The sequence below is a fragment of the Copadichromis virginalis genome, linkage group LG10 (assembly GCF_057382275.1).
Source record: "Copadichromis virginalis isolate Kocher_CV1m ecotype Utaka linkage group LG10, C_Virginalis_male_GT1.1, whole genome shotgun sequence".
NCBI lineage: Eukaryota > Metazoa > Chordata > Actinopteri > Cichliformes > Cichlidae > Copadichromis > Copadichromis virginalis.
In genome coordinates this window covers 8,942,015-8,961,142 of record NC_140627.1, presented here as the reverse complement: position 1 = coordinate 8,961,142, position 19,128 = coordinate 8,942,015, and the positions used below count along the sequence as shown (strand labels likewise).

At 40.7% G+C, this 19,128-nt stretch overlaps 1 protein-coding gene across 2 annotated transcripts; it reads left to right on the top strand.

The window, feature by feature from the left end:
* Window positions 1-1,626: 1,626 nt before the first annotated feature.
* Window positions 1,627-16,575, top strand: eral1 (Era-like 12S mitochondrial rRNA chaperone 1). 2 transcript variants are annotated; one of them, XM_085469668.1, is made up of 11 exons: window positions 1,627-1,870; window positions 6,622-6,780; window positions 6,920-7,047; window positions 7,136-7,213; window positions 7,305-7,351; window positions 7,440-7,501; window positions 7,640-7,752; window positions 9,371-9,667; window positions 9,747-9,896; window positions 10,318-10,398; window positions 11,919-16,575. In XM_085469668.1, the coding sequence occupies exons 1-11, from the start codon at window positions 1,765-1,767 to the stop codon at window positions 12,039-12,041; spliced, it is 1,344 nt and encodes a 447-aa protein (XP_085325794.1). In that variant the 5' UTR covers window positions 1,627-1,764; the 3' UTR covers window positions 12,042-16,575. The 2 variants fall into 2 exon arrangements, with proteins under 2 accessions (XP_085325794.1, XP_085325795.1); XM_085469669.1 differs by lacking the exon at window positions 1,627-1,870 and adding an exon at window positions 3,091-4,286.
* Window positions 16,576-19,128: the final 2,553 nt, after the last annotated feature.

Below are 19,128 nucleotides of genomic sequence, written 5' to 3'. Positions count from 1 at the left end.
GCTGAATCGCTGTAGCAGAGAGGTTTTCCATCACACTGTGCAGCATCTCATTGGCAAGTGCACTTCACATACCAAAGTGGGCTACAGCTTATGATTAAATGGTCTGCAGGCGAAGCCTTTTTGTCTTTTTTTCCTTTTTTTTCTAGAGAGAGAGAGAGAGAGCTCTTTCTGAAGGCCAAAGTTAATGCAGTCATAGAAAGACTCTGATACACTCCCACGTGAAGTGGCCATGTGAGGAAAGCCCGGAGGGAGAAAATGCCTTGAATGAATTTGAGAGAGAGAAAGAGAGAGGCAGATAGAGGGGAAGTTCAAACATTACTGATCCTCAAATATCCTTTTGGTTTCTGGTTCAATTGGAATTTGGCAGTAAGTGTCTGCTAAAAGCTCCATTTTTGTTGCCCCTCCATTGCTGCTGAGCTTTTAGAGTTAGATGATGACAGATTGTGAGCTACCTGATATCCTTCATCATCCTCCCCAGTGGAGGTGTTTGTTCCACCCCGAGCAAGTCCTCCAGGACTAACAAACAGCCGGTGAGCTTGATGGACTACAGGGAGACATCTGCTCTGCTTGGCTTTCCCTTGCATATTGAAAACAACGTATTACAGTAAACAATCACCACGCAAACTGCGTCCTTTTAGTCCGACTATTAACCTCATGCACTTTGTGGTTATCAGGCCATTATATCAGCTCATCCTCATGAATTAGTGCTTAAATCTTACGGGGAGGTGAGTGAGTTTGTCAGCATGCATGCTTTCTTCAGGTTAGTATGCTGCTTTAGGCGACCCATGCTCAATATATCCTCAACAACACTGTCAAAACTGTGCTTCAAGCACCCTTGGGGATCAGCTCTGTTGTGTGCGCTCATGGGACAAGAGGGAAAGAAAATGTCTGAGCAGTGCAATCTGATTTGCGGTTGTGGGTGCAGCATTGCTCACAAAGTAATATAGAGAATATCACCTCTTCTAAAAGTCCCTTTGAGGTCTGTCAAACTGCAGGTTGGCAGACGCGTTTGTGCATTGTGATGAGCTGATTTGGGATTGCCGTCGGCTGATTTCAGCTTGTCTCTGTCCTTCCTGCTGTAGACAGGTGGTTCCTAAGCTGGGGCCTCGGGGGACTTCTGGGAGTTAAAGAGGGTTTGCTGCAAAATGACACACAACAGTTATATTATTTTGTTATGTAGAAGTAAGGCCTAGAGAACAGTTGTGCTCACTCGAATAATTTCCTCCATCGCATAGTTCCTCCAAACTCAATGATCTCTCTTCTCATTCCCCAGCCTTTATTTGTTTGTTTCCTTGTTTCTCTTCTTATGCAATCATTTTCAGTCACTCAGACCATGAACTGTCATTTTCGATTTAGTCAGTGAAGAGTACGCAACTGGTACAGTCTTTACTGAGTCATTAGGAGAGTAGTTGGATATTATGATGTAAATCTTGTCAAACAATAAATATTTCAGTTTTATTTGCCTTGAAAAAAATCAGTTTAATCAGTGGGTTGTGATTAATTTGCTATCTGACTTTAACGTTTCAGATGAATGCGAGTAGGATGTTCAGGGATGCAGTTGACCCTGCAGCCGCTAGGGGGCGGTGTAGCTTTCACAAGCACACTCATACAGACCCTCTCCAGAGCGGAAGATACCTCTCTTTGGTTAAAGCAACATGGTTTTACCTTACAGGCAATGTGAATGTAAACAAGTGACCCAATTCTTCGCAGACGAACAACGTCTTATTAGCTAAAACACAGCAGCTGTTGTTTTGTCAAAGTAAGATGGCTCTCAGAGTGTGTGGTCGCTTTTTCAGAGACTCGGCTGTCCTCTCCAGGCGGCTCGCCGTGTCTGCTCGACAGGAAAGTGCGTCATGGTTTCTGACAGCGGGTCAGTGGAGACATTATTTTTCTGCTTATCGTTTATTTTGTTCATTTTTGAAAGGAGAAATATTTGAGGCTCGGGGTTAATACCAAATGGGGAAAAGTGTAGCTCGGAATGAATGAATGAATGCTAATACCATAGACATTATAATGACATCTACATGGATGAAGATGTCATTGCTGCTTTGATTAACTGTATAGACGCCGTGTAAAGGACCGTGAACAGACAGAAAATATGGCTGATAATTTGAGGCGGAAAAGATGAGCTATTGTTATCGATATGATATTATCTCAATGCTTTACCTGGGTTTTCTTACATGCTGAGAACTCAAAACTGGATTATAGATGGCAGACAGTTGGTGTCGTAAACCACCGCCTCTGTTCAAAGATGGTCGCTCACAGTGGACATAAATGGCTTCTTTCACTCCTCTTTCAAACCATCTGTCTTCTCTGTCCAAAATGTGAACATTGGCATCCTTGAAAGAGTGTCCTTTATCTTTAAGATGCAGATGGACTGCTGAGTCTTGTCCTATGGAGGTGGCTTTGAGAACCTTCACAGACACTTTTCTCACTACAGATGTTTTTTGACTGAAAAATGAGACGTTCTCCAACACGTCATTAAAACCTGCCATGTTGTTGTAAGACTGAGTCAGTCTGGCATCAGTCTGCAATTGATTGGGGTCAAGTTAGTAATAACATACAAGAAAGCGTGTCTGGAGCTGCTGTTGTTGTTACCTGTTGTTACCTACCGGCAAGCATTCACAAAAACTCTTGAATCCCTTTTTTCTAAAGGTACATGTTTAGATCATTACCAGTAAATAGCTGTAAGGTTAAAGCGCTTTGTAAGTGGATGACTCTTTCTGATACACCCTGTAATATATTTGTGCTGAGCAACCATCCTCTTCTATAGGAATATAACCAGCTGGCAGTCAACTGTCGAGTAGACTCAGTTGACAGTGTGTATTTGTTTCACACTGATTGGTTTACACTGTCATTTTTTTTTTAATTGATACATTTTGTAAAATTTACTTTGAATTACGTAGGCTGTTCGCATCCCAGACCCAACCAATTCTGATTTTTATTTTTTTGAATACACCATCAAGTCAGTTAAACTTCTGAGATATTGATCTTTGTAGTTAGGTAGTAGAGGGGCTGTTAATCCGTCTTAAGAGTGTAGAGGAAAGTCCAGGAGAAAACCAGTTACTCTAGGACAGAGGTTCCCAAAGGGGGGGGGGCGCAGAGCCATTGCAGGGGTGGTATGAAAGAAAAAAACAAAACAAAAAAGAACTCTTGGACACTGCTAGCATAATGGACAGGCTTTTGACGGGGCTCTCACACAAACGCAAAACAGGAGATTAAGCATCGCCAAATATGTTTCCAAACCAACTTCCTTCCAAGCCAAAGACTAGAAAATATGTTGAAGCATATCTTTCCTTTGGCTTCACCTGAACAAGTGCCAAGGTAAGGTATCCCCTGCAGAATTGGTTTGGACAAACAGTATCCCACATTCTCGATTTTTAGTTCACAAACACTTCTTGACTAACTACTCCTGACATTTTGGAGATGTTAGCTCTTTATAGAGTAAAGTTACAGTGGGATAGAAATAATATCAGGCTGATCTGGCCACAATTTGTTCCCCCTGTCCAAATCACAGACAAACAGTATCCCACAGTTGTTTTTGTTTTTGAATCCATTTTGTCACAGAGAGGCATTTTTTGAAAAATGTGTTGATAGCAATGTTGAATATTATTACACAGGAAAAAAAAACTACACGTAAAATAATTACACCGTGACCTCTCTGCCTTTCTAAATGGAGGGACAGTAACTGCGTGTGTGTATGTAAGCGTGTAAAACCTGCAGATAGTCAGATTAACAGTATTTTGTCTCTATATGCCATTCTGCAATTCATCTCATGTAAACAATAACGTGGCAGTGGCACACAGCGTGATGTGAAAAAAGGCACATACCTTTGACGTTGCGCGATGAAGTCTGTATTCCTCGCAAAAGAGTTTTAAAAAATCTCAGTTTTCTGTGATTCGAAACACCGTTTACGTGTTGACGAAAGGCCCAAACGCACAGAAACAGCTGTGTTTTTCGAAAATACCCATGCAGGTGTGGATGTAGTGTAAAAGAGTTAGTAGTGTATTTTATTACTACCTGTAATTTATTGCAGTTTACTAGTATTTGCTTAATTGTTTACTAAATGTTTGAGGCGTGAAATAAACCGCAATGGAGTTTGAAAACAAAATATGGGCGTGTGTGGTTGGAGTATGTGTTTGTGCAGGGGGGGGAACCACTACTCTAGGAGAACTGGACAGGGCTGTAGAAGGTCCATAAGCGATCACCAGGATCGGCATCTGCTCCATTTGTGTAAGGAGGAACAGGATGAGCTTCGCCAGAATGACCTCCTACAGCCTGCTGGTGTGAGTGTCTCTGACCACACAATCAAAAACAGACTACATAAGGTGGCCTGAGTACTGACATCCTCTGTTGGTCCCTATGATGTTGATCCTGATTGGATTTTGCCATCAGAATACCAGAATTGGCAGGTCATCACTGATGCCCTTTGCTTTTTAGAGATGAGAGCAGATTCACCCTGACCATATGTGACAGAGTCTGGAGAAGCCGTGGAGAACGTTATGCTGCCTGTAACATCGTTCAGTATAACCGGTTTGGTACTGGGTCAGTGATGGTCTGGGGATCCATATTGATGGAGGGACACAAAGACCTCTACAGGCTAGGCAACAGCACCATGATTGCCATTAGGTATCGGGATGAAATCCTCGGACATTGTCAGACCCTACTGCCCTAGTGCCCGGCCTCATGTAGTGAGAGTAGAGCAGTGAGTTTCTGGAAGATGATCCTGTTGATTTTGGTCCAGCTCAAGGAGGAATCCCCCCTCCTCTTACTATTAAAGTCCTTTCTTATTAAACTTTTGGAAAGCTGATTTTAAAAGTAGTTTAAATCATAAATTGATTACATTTATATTTGCTAGATAAAGTGAATCATTTCTCTCCTGCACAGTGCTAACAGGAGCAGCCTGAGACTTTATACCTCCACTAAGGCTCAAAATTCTCTGCAAAAGTAACAACAAATTGCTTGTTAACACATTTCTCCATAAAAGTGCTTGTTATCCAAAACGACTTTTAAAAGCTGCAGTTTTGGGGGTAAGACAGCACAAAAATCTTGGAGTTACAGTGGGACAAAAAAGTATTTAGTCAGCCACCGATTGTGCAAGTTCCCCCACCTAAAATGATGACAGAGGTCAGTAATTTGCACCAGAGGTACACTTCAACTGTGAGAGACAGAATGTGAAAAAAAAATCCATGAATCCACATGGTAGGATTTGTAAAGAATTTATTCGTAAATCAGGGTGGAAAATAAGTATTTGGTCAATAACAAAAATACAAGTCAATACTTTGTAACATAACCTTTGTTGGCAATAACAGAGGTCAAACGTTTACTATAGGTCTTTACCAGGTTTGCACACACAGTAGCTGGTATTTTGGCCCATTCCTCCATGCAGATCTTCTCGAGAGCAGTGATGTTTTGGGGCTGTCGCCGAGCAACACGGACTTTCAACTCCCGCCACAGATTTTCTATGGGGTTGAGGTCTGGAGACTGGCTAGGCCACTCCAGGACTTTCAAATGCTTCTTACGGAGCCACTCCTTTGTTGCCCGGGCGGTGTGTTTTGGATCATTGTCATGTTGGAAGACCCAGCCTCGTTTCATCTTCAAAGTTCTCACTGATGGAAGGAGGTTTTGGCTCAAAATCTCACGATACATGGCCCCATTCATTCTGTCCTTAACACGGATCAGTCGTCCTGTCCCCTTGGCAGAAAAACAGCCCCATAGCATGATGTTTCCACCCCCATGCTTCACAGTAGGTATGGTGTTCTTGGGATGCAACTCAGTATTCTTCTTCCTCCAAACACGACGAGTTGAGTTTATACCAAAAAGTTCTACTTTGGTTTCATCTGACCACATGACATTCTCCCAATCCTCTGCTGTATCATCCATGTGCTCTCTGGCAAACTTCAGACGGGCCTGGACATGCACTGGCTTCAGCAGCGGAACACGTCTGGCACTGCGGGATTTGATTCCCTTGCCTATTGTAGATTCACTCTTCCCAGTCTGGTGCAGGTCTACAATACTTTTCCTGGTGTCCTTCGAAAGCTCTTTGGTCTTGGCCATGGCGGAGTTTGGAGTCTGACTGTTTGAGGCTGTGGACAGGTGTCTTTTATACAGATGATGAGTTCAAACAGGTGCCATTCATACAGGTAACGAGTGGGGGACAGAAAAGCTTCTTACAGAAGACGTTACAGGTCTGTGAGAGCCAGAGATTTTCCTTGTTTGAGGTGACCAAATACTTATTTTCCACCCTAATTTACGAATAAATTCTTTACAAATCCTACCATGTGAATTCATGGATTTTTTTTTCACATTCTGTCTCTCACAGTTGAAGTGTACCTCTGGTGCAAATTACTGACCTCTGTCATCATTTTAGGTGGGGGAACTTGCACAATCGGTGGCTGACTAAATACTTTTTTGCCCCACTGTATGTGATGATGTATGGTTTATTTTGTGAACTGTTTTTTTTTTTTGGGGGGGGGGAGGCAGGGCAGGAGAGGGTTTGGACAAAGAAAATCTGAATGCGTCACTATTCTGTGTCATATTAACATCCCAGTAAGAATAATCAGTCAGTCAGCTTGCGGGCCAGCTGGCAGTGAAGTGATGGAGATTTTGATGTCTTTACAGGAAATGCTGCCTGCAGCCGTGGAGGGGGGAACGGATTTATCTTCACTCCTGCTTGTTTTATTACATCAGAGGCATTTCTCAGCAGACTGATGAAAGGCAAAGCAGCAGAGGCAGACGGCAACATTTATCGCCTTCCAGCCTCAGTTCCGCCAGACAGCGGTAACCAGACCACTGCCTCAGAGATTTACATCTCTAAATTTGCCTGATCATTCCAACTCAGCCTTTTTCCAAAAATTGCACATGTCATCCTTCTGTCGTGTTTATGGTCTGTCTAATGTTTAGTGTTGTGTCTTTTTAGGTGAACAGTTGTCTCTGTTAATGAAACATCCAGATCAACCTGAAAACTCAAAGGTTTTGAAAGTGGCTATAATAGGTGCCCCAAATGCTGGGAAATCCACATTGTCCAATCAGCTCCTTGGCAGAAAGGTTTTTGTTTTTGTTTTTAAAAAATCTTTACTCTGTAAAATATTTGTCTTATTTCTCACCTTCTAAAATCTGTAATCTTGTCTTAAAGGTGTTTGCTGTGTCCAAGAAAGTACACACTACACGGTCACGTGCACTGGGCGTCCTAACAGAGGAAGACACACAGATAGTACGAACCTTTTTGCTTCCTTTCTGTTTTAATCCAGGAATGTTGCTCAGAAGTTATATCCCTTTGTCAATAAATTGTTTGTTTTTTGTAGATCTTGCTTGATACTCCTGGTCTTACTACTCCATCAAAGGTCAAAAGGTGCTTTTCCCATTTAGATATTACTCAAGTCTGTCTCCCTCTGGTTTTATTCTGCTGTGTAATACATGAATAAATTCTGTCTTCAAAGACACCAGCTGGAGAAGTCTTTACTTGTGGATCCCTGGAACACGGTCAAAGAAGCTGACCTAAGTATGATATATTCACTCTGGGTCATTTATTAACCGCAATTGAGCGGTCTCTATTTTTTTATTATTATTCTTTGTGCTGATCTAATGTGAACAGTGGTGCGCAGTGCTCCCTTTTAAATGCTTATAATTGCATTTCCAGTGGTAGTCATGGTGGATGTGGCAGACAAATGGATGTGCAGCAGGCTCGACTTTGAGGTGCTGAAATGCCTGGCCCAGCACCCGGATATTCCGGCAGTCCTAGTGCTGAATAAGGTACTTTTTGCTGGAGTAAAATGTGCATGTTTCGCATGATTCATAAAAGCAGAAACTACAAGGCAGGAAGAAATCTGATTGATAAAAGCTTATGTAGTAATGTAGTCTAGCCTTTCTCTTGTATGAATGCCTCATATTGTAACCTCTTGACAAGTACTTAGTAATAACTGTAGTTATACCACCTCACATGCTTGTTTATAACTATTTAAAACAAGCAGTATTTGCAGGGATAGTAGCAGTTAATGTACTGTACACTTTACAAGAAGCACTTTTTTGCCTATAACATCCTAATTCATTATTATTATTGAAGCTAAAAGCTAAAGCTGGCATCATTCAGTGTTTGTGTCACTGTCACCAAACCAAATAAAGAGCCCAAAATCAGTTCATCTCACAGTAGCTTCTAGTTTCAGAATCATGTCAGTGGCCTTCCATCCCAAACCCCACAGGATGATTAAAAAAAAAAGAAAATACAAGAATTTACAGCAGCAGGGAAAGGTCATTAAGTACAATGTTGCTGCCAATATGTGTTTATGTTACAGCTTTGTTCCTTTCATTAGGTTTGTCCACAGTAAGGAATAATATGGGATTCATTGCAGTGAATTCCACTGCAGTGATTAATTCAAATCACTCGATAATAGAAAATCCTCAATGCAAAGTTTTTTGTTTGGTGCTTTGTGTAATCCACGACTCTGTAGCGCTCAGTTAGAGCAAAGAGGTGGAGCTGTTACGGAGACCGTGAGCTCAGGTGGAGTGAAAGAAAAGGGTTTTCTAGTGTACAGAATAGCAGCGCTTGTTACTGTAATTGCCATAAAGTCCTTTACTGGGAAAAAGCTGGCTTGAGTCCTTAACCAAACCGCCTGTTCAACAAGCTCCAATGTGAAGAAAAGCGAGCTTTGTAGCTGCTCTCATCCACCGCTGATTGTTTTACACAGAGAATATCTGAAGCAAAGCTACAGAAGTTAAAGTGCACATAAGCAGGGGTGAGTCTAAAGGGGGGCATGGGGTGTACGAGACCATATTTATTTCAAGACTTTAGTAACACTGTTTTGCAGATTATATAATATATAATATATGCACACACAAAAACTGTCAACTGTTTACCTCCTGCTTGTGTAACTAAGCCTTCTAAGAAGAAAGAGTGAGCTTGCATCTATACCTAATTTTATTTGACATTACTGTAGTTATGATTATTTATTTTTGCATCTAAGATTGTTTTTAATATGGCAGGTAAATACCTAAATGCTTTGCTTTTTTATAGATACTGTATGCAAGTATTAAAACACTTCAGTCTAAAATAGAAACCAATGAGCAGTTCATTTTAAAAGAGCTATGTTTTTCTCTTTTGAGTATTTATTATTGCTCAAAAGTATTTTTACCCGATTGCTTAATTAAACAATCGATAAAACGCTCTCTTACTGCAAGAATTAAAGGTTTTAATTGACTTTTCAAGTGTTGTCGGAGTTGGATGTAGGAACTACTACTCTCTTTCTACAGAGCTACAACTGCCAAACAGAGCAAGTGTGCATGTGGCTGCCTTTACAGTTTCCATCACCGTGATAGTATAAAGAAAATAGTTCCTGCATGAAAAGGCGATAATGTTTGCATATTTTATTTTAAGGTGGACCTCATGAAGGCTAAAGATAGACTGCTGGATATCACGGCTCAGTTGACGTGTGGAGTGGTGAATGGATGCAAAATGCGGATCAGGCCAGTGATCAAGCCCCCGTGGGCAGAGAAAAGATCAGAAAGGGCTTCAGAGGGTGAGGAAAACGCAGAACCTGAGGATGGGAGTGAGCCGACCTCTGCGCTGAGCAAAGAACAGCTGAAGACACTGAGAAACCAGCAGGGCTGGCCTCACTTCAAGGACGTGTTCATGCTGTCGTCAGTGGACAGAGAGGACGTGGACACTCTGAAGGTAAATGTTATATGACCACATCAAGATGCACTGTAATGTTCATGTGGTATAACTGTGTTCTGTTTTTCTGTTCTTAAAGAGCTACTTCATGGTTGCTGCCAAGCCAGGATCATGGCAATATCACAGTGAAGTCCTGACTGACCAAAGTCCAGAGGAGGTCTGCACTAACATCATCAGAGAGAAGCTTCTGGAGTATCTGCCCCAGGAAGTGCCCTATTCAATGACACAGGTGACTAATGAACCAGTGAACTCTCTGAAGTCACATGTGACCGTAAGCTGACAGCAAACTGCACTCGTCACATCTGGCTGCACTGATTAAAGCCTATTTTTAAAGAGCTTCATACTTGCTTCCATTCTACATGTTGACATGTGCTTGATGCAGCTGTTTGTTGCTGCTTCTAAAGAAACCCAAGGGTCATTTTTGAATACACCATTATAAAATCTGTCATTACAGAATCGCACAACCATGTCAAAGGCGTACTGTGGGCTTGATTAGTTATTAGCAGCTCTTGGAGTTATGCGACATGAGTTTCTCTCCGCACAGAATATATTATCTGCTCTTGCTTTGACTCTGCTGCCATTTTTAAAAACTTTATTTGCCTAATGTGTGAAGAATACATTTCTAAGATCAAAATGTCTCTATTTTTTAGTCTGTTGAACTCTGGCAAGATGGAGAAGATGGAGTGCTGGATATTTCTGTGAAACTTTACACAAAGAAAGAAACCCACATGGTAAGCATTCTCACCCTTTATTGGGCTTTTATCACGTGCATCTGTGTTAGTGAAGTGCTGTACTTGGCCTGCATACCAAATGAGACAACCGTAAACGTGCTGTATGTCCATGTAGTTGTTTGAAATCACTCTTTTTTTTTTTTTTTCTTTTTTTTTATTCCCAGAAACATCTAGTGTAAAACTAGTACAGTATTTCATAAAAAGAACCTCACACCAACAATCAAACATGCTGGTGGTAGTGTGATGCGTCTGGGGCCACTGTTCTGCTTCAGCAGCTGGATAACTTGCCATAGTTCACCTCTAAATGTCTCAAAAAGCAAAAAAAAAAAAAAAAAATGAAGGTTTTGGAGTGGTTTAGTCAAAGTGTTGAATCCAGTTGGCATGCTTTGAGGTTTCTTCCTGTTAACAGAGTTTTTTCTTCCCACTTTTGCCACAGTGCTTGCTCATAGGGGCTCAAATGATTGTTGGGTTTTCCTCTGTATGCGTTATTGTAGGGTCTACCTTACAATATAAAGCACCTTGAGGCAACTGATGTTGGGATTTGGCGCTGTGTAAATAACTTTTAATTACTTCCGCATGCTTTAGCAAGAGTTGCATATTTTGAGTATTGATGGGAAGTCAATTCCTTGAAAGTACTTTTGTGTTCAGTGGTGTGACCACATCTACTGCAGTATCCATATAATCACATAGCCAGGACAGCCATCCATCTGTTTTCTTAACACTTTATCCAACTTTGGGTCAAAGGGGTGATTGCAGTCGTGCTGCCCACTACTAGGATCAACTCTTTATTTCTACTTCTGTGTGTGGACATGTAATTTAATGATAGGCTGCCATTCTGAAGTGTCAGTGCATGCTGGGCTGAAAGAAGTGAAATCTTTACCTCTCTTACTGACACCTGTAGCCTCTCTGATGGCTTCTGGTATTTGTTTGCCACGTATCTCCAAAAATTCTTTTTCCTTGTGTTTTTAACTCATAAATATTAGAGCAGCCTTTCTAAGCCATGCATTTTTAACGACAGGGAATATTTGAAGCTACGTCTGTTGTGCTGAAAATGTTTCAAGGTCGGTGACCTCCAAGAAAAGTTATGAAGATCATCGCTGTTCTTCACAGTTTGCATGTCACACAGGAATGATTCAAGAAATGTAGAGGTAGAACTCGAATCAGTAACTGACCAATAAACACTGAATTTAGTGTTTTTCCTGACACAAAGCTACTTTTTACCCATGCATGCAACCATACATGGGTGAAACCAAAGACCAGAGATATAAAGGACACTGACTGATTTATAGAGGTTTTAATCAAATGAGGTAACGATATAAAGATATGAATAATCAGCATCTTGAATCACAAATGTTTCATCTTTGACAAGTTCATTTTCCTGCAGTTTTGATATGACGCTGAGGTTATGATGCTCGTCTAAACTTTTCCTGAAGGAAACTATTCTTCCGTAAATGAAATAAAACCTTTCATGTGCTCAGTGGTGCCTGATGCTGATGTTTCTGTTTCTATTGTGTGCGTAGAGGATGGTGATCGGCACAGCTGGACAGATGGTAGCGCGGATCGCACAAGAAGCGAGCGAAGACCTGAGCAGAGTATACCTGAGGGAAGTCAGGTTGAAGCTCTCAGTCAAGCTGAAAAAGTGAAAATGGATGAAGGACTTGCAATAGGAAGAGAAAAGGACAGACCTCTCATCATGAGTTTGATATGGCGCTGTAACTTAACATATAAAATCTTCTCAGACCCAGAACTCCTTTGACCTGACACCTCTCTGAAGAAAAGGAATTCTACTATAAATTGTGACTTTTGCAGCCTCCATTCATCCCGTGCATTATTAAAGCTTTTACATAGAGATGTTACAGAATGCGGTTCATAGATTGATGTTGAAGTGCAAAGAGCACCTTGGTTTTTCTGCAAAAAACCAAAGTGTTGATTAAATGCAGCTTCCACAAGCCACAGAGCCCCCACCCGAATTATTATTATTTTTTTATTATTATTGTTATTAAGCAGTGATATATTTTCAGTAACAAACATGACATAGACTCCCATCAAATGAGTGTTTTGACACAAGTTTGACAGTGTGCTCATGGCTGAGCAGGTTTGGCGAGCTGTGAAAAAGCCGATGGTTTATCTTTGGCTCTCAGAGCTTTTTACTTGGCGGGCGCCTCGTGCAAACACGGGCTGTAGATAAACTGAAGCAGGACCTGCGCAGTCATGTTCACTCAAATGTCCCTGATGTACCATCCAACCCTGTTCCCTCCACTCCCACATCACTTTAGCCTCCTCCACTGCCTTTGAAGTGTGGCCATCCATCCCTGCAACTATCACTTTTTTGTTCTACTTCTTTCTTCCTTTTTCTCCCCCCCTCTCACCTCCCTTCTCTGCTTCCCACTTCTCCCTCCTTCTGCTTTTTTGGCTCTTATAAAGCCCAGCTTTGCCCCTGAGGGCTGAATTGTCTCCCTAATGGATGGCAAAATGGAGCACTAACCTGATGCTAAAATGGGTCAGATAATGGTGATTAGATTCATTCCTGCTGCCTGTGAGTTAACTTGACGGTTACTCTATTCGGGGCATCTTGATGAATAACCAGCTAGTGGCCTTAAGCAGGGGAGGGAGGGAGAGGCCTCGAATGTCTCTCAGAAGCTGTGTCAGCCCCTCAAGCTCCCCCTACTCTCAAAAACGGCTGCTTCCCAGTGATTAGACAAGCCCGTTGCACAGCAGAGATCGCCACTTTGACAAGCCGACAGCAGTTGGGAAATATTTAAACCGATGCACGTCGGCCAGGGAAGGAAAGCAATCCCTCAAACACAGTCAGTTTAAAGTGCTGATATGCTGCACCGAGATGAACAAAAAACAATGAGAAGCTTATTTAAGAACCATCTGCTTTATTTCATATGCACCTATTTTAAAAAAAAAAAAAAAAAAAAAAAAAAAAAAAAAAAAAAAGGGGAAATACCCGCCAGGAGCTTGTGAGTGACACATCCCGGTCTAGATGACATTGAGAGAAGGCTGTAGAACCCTTACCATTACTAAAACTCAGTAATGGTAACGGTTTGACAGCCTCCCTCAGAGTGTTCAGGCTCAGTTACAGTGTTGGTGTGCTGATAGCAGCGGAGGGGGAATGAAACCCTGGATAGTACATCATCTATACTGTAGTGTCTCTTTTTTAAACTTACAGTATAAGATGATATCCTGTCCAGGGCACAAGACAGAACCATGAGCAGGGAGTCCCTGTAGTTTGTAATCTGCAAGAACAAGGAGGATAACTGTTAGAGTAGAACAACCAATTAAAATGTTTGTAATATGAAATCTGTTTTGTATTTAAATTAAAAGAAAGGGATCCTGTCGCAGAGCCTCCAGGCCTCAGTTACCACATCTCTGTCACATACTCGCCTCTTTGCCTTCAGTGTGTGTCATCGTCTGGTCTCCTTACTGGTCCCTGTGTTGGGTTCCAGCACTTAAAGGCCCCACTCTGGCTCATTAACATATTGTGATGACATCTGGGGTGGACCAGACTGTACTTTTTTTTTCTTCTTATCTCTGTCCAACCTGATTGCCTCTGTCAAGTGATGGCCCACACCCTTTCTACACCCAGCTGGACTCAAAACACACACAAATACTATTTTTCTTTTAAAAACATACAGTAGGGGAATAATGCACGCGACATATATTCAAGTGTTTGTTGAAGGAAAAAACTGATTATCGTCTACAACAGCTTTTATGGCTAATTTTCTGCCAGATCTTTCACATATTTCAAAAAATATTCCTTGAATATTTTTGATTTGTTATTCAGAATATATGTTATTCTTTCATTTGCCATTCATTGTCTTGTCCAATGGGATTAGGGATTTTATTGTCCCCAAATAATGCATTTAGGTTTTTGGTGTTTAATGCAGTGGGTTCATTTTTCTTCACAGTTACACATACAAAAGGCTGGATAAGCCGCGCACAAAGGTTTGGGTCCAGGGGAATTTCTTTTAAAATAATTTTCACATGTTGCTCTGACCTCTTGCCAAAATGTCCTGCACTGCAAAAGCAGTAGTCTCATTTAGTGCACATATCATTTGGCAGGAGCATATGTTCACTTTACCCAGGTATGTCAGTCTGCGGTATGAACTCTGTGACATAAGTAGGCGTCCAATCTTCTGCTGACATTTCAGTTTCAAAATGTTCTAGTGAGCAGATTCTAAAACAACGCCTGCGATTGGTGGCGACCTTGCTGGGACGTCCACACCTGTGAAAACTGCCTTTAATTTTTTTCCCACTTATGAATAATCTTTCTCACTGTAGAATGATGGACTTCAAATTCTTTGGAAAGGTTAAAAAAGATTGATGAGCAGCAACAATTGCTTCTGTCGTGTTTTGTAATTCAGCCGAGGTTGAATCTGAGTCATTTTCAGATTTGCTAAAGACCACACCATTTGTTTTATTACGTCCAGATATATAAAACTTTATGATGACTGTTTGAAAAACTGCTTTAAGATCTTCTAACTTGGATATCCCATGCTTTCGATTCAGTTCTTTGAAGGACATCATAACATCTTGACTCATTTTAAGTACTTTGGAAATGCTAAAGTTTAAATTTAGCAGCGTTTTTTCCTGTGGTAAGAAAATTGTTTACCCGCTTTGAGACAAAGAGTCCTGGTTTTTAAAATATTTTCTGCCTTCACTGCATTTGCGGCCTTTTCACTGTGTCTAAATATGTGGGGAGTGGTAGTTTTTGACCTTAAGATTGCACATGAAATTTAAAAAAATAAAGGTATAATAGACTTAAGCTGTGCAGCCCAGTCATACAATGATGGGTCTAGACATTCTTCACCCCCAGAATCAAAAGACAAGTGTAATTATATTCTAATATGATGAACTGCAACATTGCAAAAGTTAGGCTCCTTTTTCTTTCTCGCTAAGCAGTATAAACTTTCAATTATATACTTCATCAATTTAAGGACTTTTAGAAGAACTACATGTTTCTCATTTTCCCAAATGTTCCTCCATCTCACCAATGTTAATTGTTAGTTTTGACCTTTCTCTGTCACACATGGCTAATTGCAAGAATTCAAGCAGTCAGCCAATGCAAGGTATCTCCTGTCATTTATTAAAAAAAATAAATAAAAAAAAGCTTGGAACTTTATCTCGCCGCATAGTAATAAATCGAATGCTCGCCATCTCTACAATCCTCTGAATCTCATATACTTTGGATTTATGTGCAATGGTTTGGAATTTAATGCCACGATATGTCAGCTGATGTCATGTTATCTGACTTATTAAACGGGCTCTATTCCTCTTTCTCACGCTTAGCTAGATTGCGGGATATGGAGAGCTGAGATGTAATTTTTTATTAGATATGCCACATACACGCCGAACATCAAATTCACAGTGTCAAATTATGGCTGGACTGTGATCGAGCGGGTTGCCTGCTGTGGTTTGTCTTTAATCCCTGACAGTTTGTCTGCATCCCTTCAAAACAGACTGTTTTTCAGGAGAAAATTAGTCTTCCTGGGGGGTTTAGCTGTCTCTTGCTCCTCGTGTAGAAACTCGTTGAATTCCAAGTTCAAAATTGGTGCAAAAGCTTGTTAAGCTGTAAATGACTCTGGTGGGAGTCATGTAGTGCAGGATGTATGCAGGAATACATAATGTACACCACATCTTTTTCAGGTGTAGGGACTCCTCAAGCAGCACTGATGAAAGCACTAGTTCCAAAACCAAGTTATTCATATAGAAAAACACTATTCACCCCTATTTTAAGGGCGGGTTCATTTATCATAGCTCAATGTGTACCTACAGAGGGAATACCTAATATTTTGAACCAAATCTAATCATTCAATTCAGTAACTACGTGCATGCCGTGTATGAACCCTGGGAGCACGTTAGGTGGAACGTGACAGTTGCCATGGTAAAACACTCCCTAGTTAGGGTGTGGGATCTGGCGGGGGGTGTGAGAGGTGAGATAAAGATGGAGGTATTACTATCTGGGGTTTGCTTTGCCTTGAGCTCTTTATCTGCTGTAGAAATGCTTCTACTCCTTCTACAACTTTCCATTTGCATGCATAGATAAGCTTTTTTTTTATTCTCCAGCACTCATTAGCACAACAGGGAATGATGCCTTTATTGTGCCACAAATTTGGTTTTGAATCTTTACATGATTGGAGGAAATTTGCTGGAAGTTTTATTAAAATGTTAGCTCAAAGAAAATTGTAAAGTAAAGATACAACCCCCCCCCCCCCCCCCTTGCCAATCCCCAATGCAATGGTAAATGCATTGGGGACTGCAGGCAGGCTAATTAACAGCGATGGAATTTGGAAATAATAGAGAGATTTTCTGATTCACAGATTTATTTTTATTATGAACAGAAGGTAGTTCCATCAGAGATATGAAACATCTGGCCAGTGGTCACATTACTGAAGGTTTCTAAGTGGGACTCCAAACGGGGCTCTGTTTGGGTTTGACTCCTTATAAAAGGTTCTGAAGATTCTTGGCCTGTGATTACTGAGTGCGTGACATGCTGAAATATTCTGGCAAGTTTAGCATTTGTGTGTTCAGTTATATTAAAGCACCAGAAGGTGAGATGGGAGATTTATTTAAGTACTGGAGAACAATTTGGAGGAACTTCAGATTAAGGGTTTTGTATTAAGGTGCTTAAATCTAATGCACTGTTGGAGATTAGATCATTTTCCCAGCCACACTAGTTTTTGACTTCTTAGATTAAAGTTACAGAAGTGAATAAAAATGTGTGCTGCTGAGCTTTGATCTACTTTCTTCTTCCATTAATCGTTCTACAGTCCTTTTAATCCTACAGCCTGACCCATAGACTGGAAACCACAGAAGTGAAGTACCTGAATGTATATGATCTCAGGAATTCGCATGATAAGGTGGGGCCAGGTTTCACAATGAACTCACCCGAAACTCTGGCTGATTGGGACCCACACCCAGTTTCACACCTTGGCTCAGGCGATTAGAGGATCATCAGGGGGTCCTTTTGTCCCTCTGTGGGGGGATACTCCCACTAGGTTTTTATCTGGGACTCTCCACCATTTGACCTTAGAACTGAAGAAGCTTCTCGGATGAGAGGTGAAACGTCTTCAAGTAACTTAAAGAAGTCCAGACGCTTTTCTTTGCAAGCTCCTTTGACCTGAATGTATATGATTGGTTGAACTAGCTCTATCTCGGCACTGTTGTACATGGTCATTTGCATCATAGTTAATCTAACAGCATCGCACATTAGAGAAGGATATTTTAGTCAGAGCTTGATATGTAAATAAAAATTACACATTTGTCCAAATTTGCAGGATTTCAGTCTTTATTATTACATTGTGTACTTTGATTTGAAGTACATCCCCTGGAGTTTTTTTTTTTTAACCAGACATTTGGACAAATAAATATCAGATCCCTTTTGAAAAGGCAACTACAGAAATGGGTAATATAAAACCTTTATTTGTCACACCTCAGGATGTTAGAATCAGGGCTTCCAGATTAGGTGGTAAAGATCTGAAGTTAGAAGTTAGAGATAGACATGGAGGTATGTGTAGCGTCATCGTGCCGAGATCTTAAGTCTTTCTTAAGCCTTCCGAGAAAAGGATGTGGTTGCCTATGAGTCTGGCAAATGGTAATTATATAAAATGATATATTTAAAATGAATGATCCCCCTGTGGGGAAAATCCTTTACAAATGGTCTACATTTAAAACTACTGCACATTTGCCCCGGACTGGCAGCCCCAGCAACTGTAGTCCAAAAGCAGACTGTCTGATGCTTGCAGTCAGTTGATTTAATTATGAACTCTTCATTATATCAAAGAGTTTTAAGATGACGTGAGACTGACTCTAGAAAAGTTGAGGTAAAGTTTGAAGTGGGTTAAAACAGATTATGGATAGATCTAAAGAAGAAAAATAACAGATTAGAATTCTAATTTTTTGCAGCTGAAGTAATTCTGAGTGGTGAACAAAGTCAGTAAACTAATGTCAGCGGGTTGCAAAATACCTACAAACAGTTATAACAGTTAATGATAAGCTTGTTGAGTAAGTGGCTGGCAAGCAGAAAACAGCTTCTATCTTTAACCATCTATTTTAAAGAGTATTTGCTTGTTCAAGTAGCCTACTGTATAAAAGGACCTGACCACTGAGAAACATGAGGACCATGTATCCTGTAAGGACCATTTGCACAACAATTATATGTATCATGTGATTAGACCTGGAAAACTACGTAAAATTGTAGAGACTTGTAACCTGCCCCACCACTACCACCAACACACACTGACACAGGTCAAGGAAAATGCCAGGCAGCATTGTAAGGTCCCAACACCAAAAATATTTTGTTGTCGCAGACTGCTTTTTTTTTTTTTTTAAATGACAAATAACAAAAGCAGTATCTCTTAAAACAATTGCATAAAATAACTCCCCATTAACTGACTTAAAGTGGACATGACATGATTGGCTGTCCCTCACAAACAAACGTTTGGGCACAATACTGTTAAAATCTGATTTGACGTAACTTTAGCTACATTTTACAGTTTGCATAGAAGCTTAAATTTCTGTATAATCTCAATATTCAGTCACACCTTGTAAGTTAACAATAATAGTAATTGTGTTGCACTTTTAATGAATTTTCATCTAAATAATATCCTAAATCCTTTATTTCCTTAACTTTTCTTTTCCCCCCCCTAGGCGTCACTAATACAGCAGATGGCACTGAGTGTGAGATGAAACCCTCCTAATTTAACTGAGACAGTGAGGTCAACA

Excerpts from the sequence above, each read along its gene's own strand:
- eral1 (XM_085469668.1), top strand. The coding sequence starts at position 1,765 with ATGGCTCTCAGAGTGTGTGGTCGCTTTTTCAGAGACTCGGCTGTCCTC. Across the intron at positions 1,871-6,621 it reads GTCATGGTTTCTGACAGCGG|GAAATGCTGCCTGCAGCCGT; the intron begins GTCAGTGGAGAC and ends ATGTCTTTACAG. Across the intron at positions 7,502-7,639 it reads GGTCAAAGAAGCTGACCTAA|TGGTAGTCATGGTGGATGTG; the intron begins GTATGATATATT and ends TTGCATTTCCAG.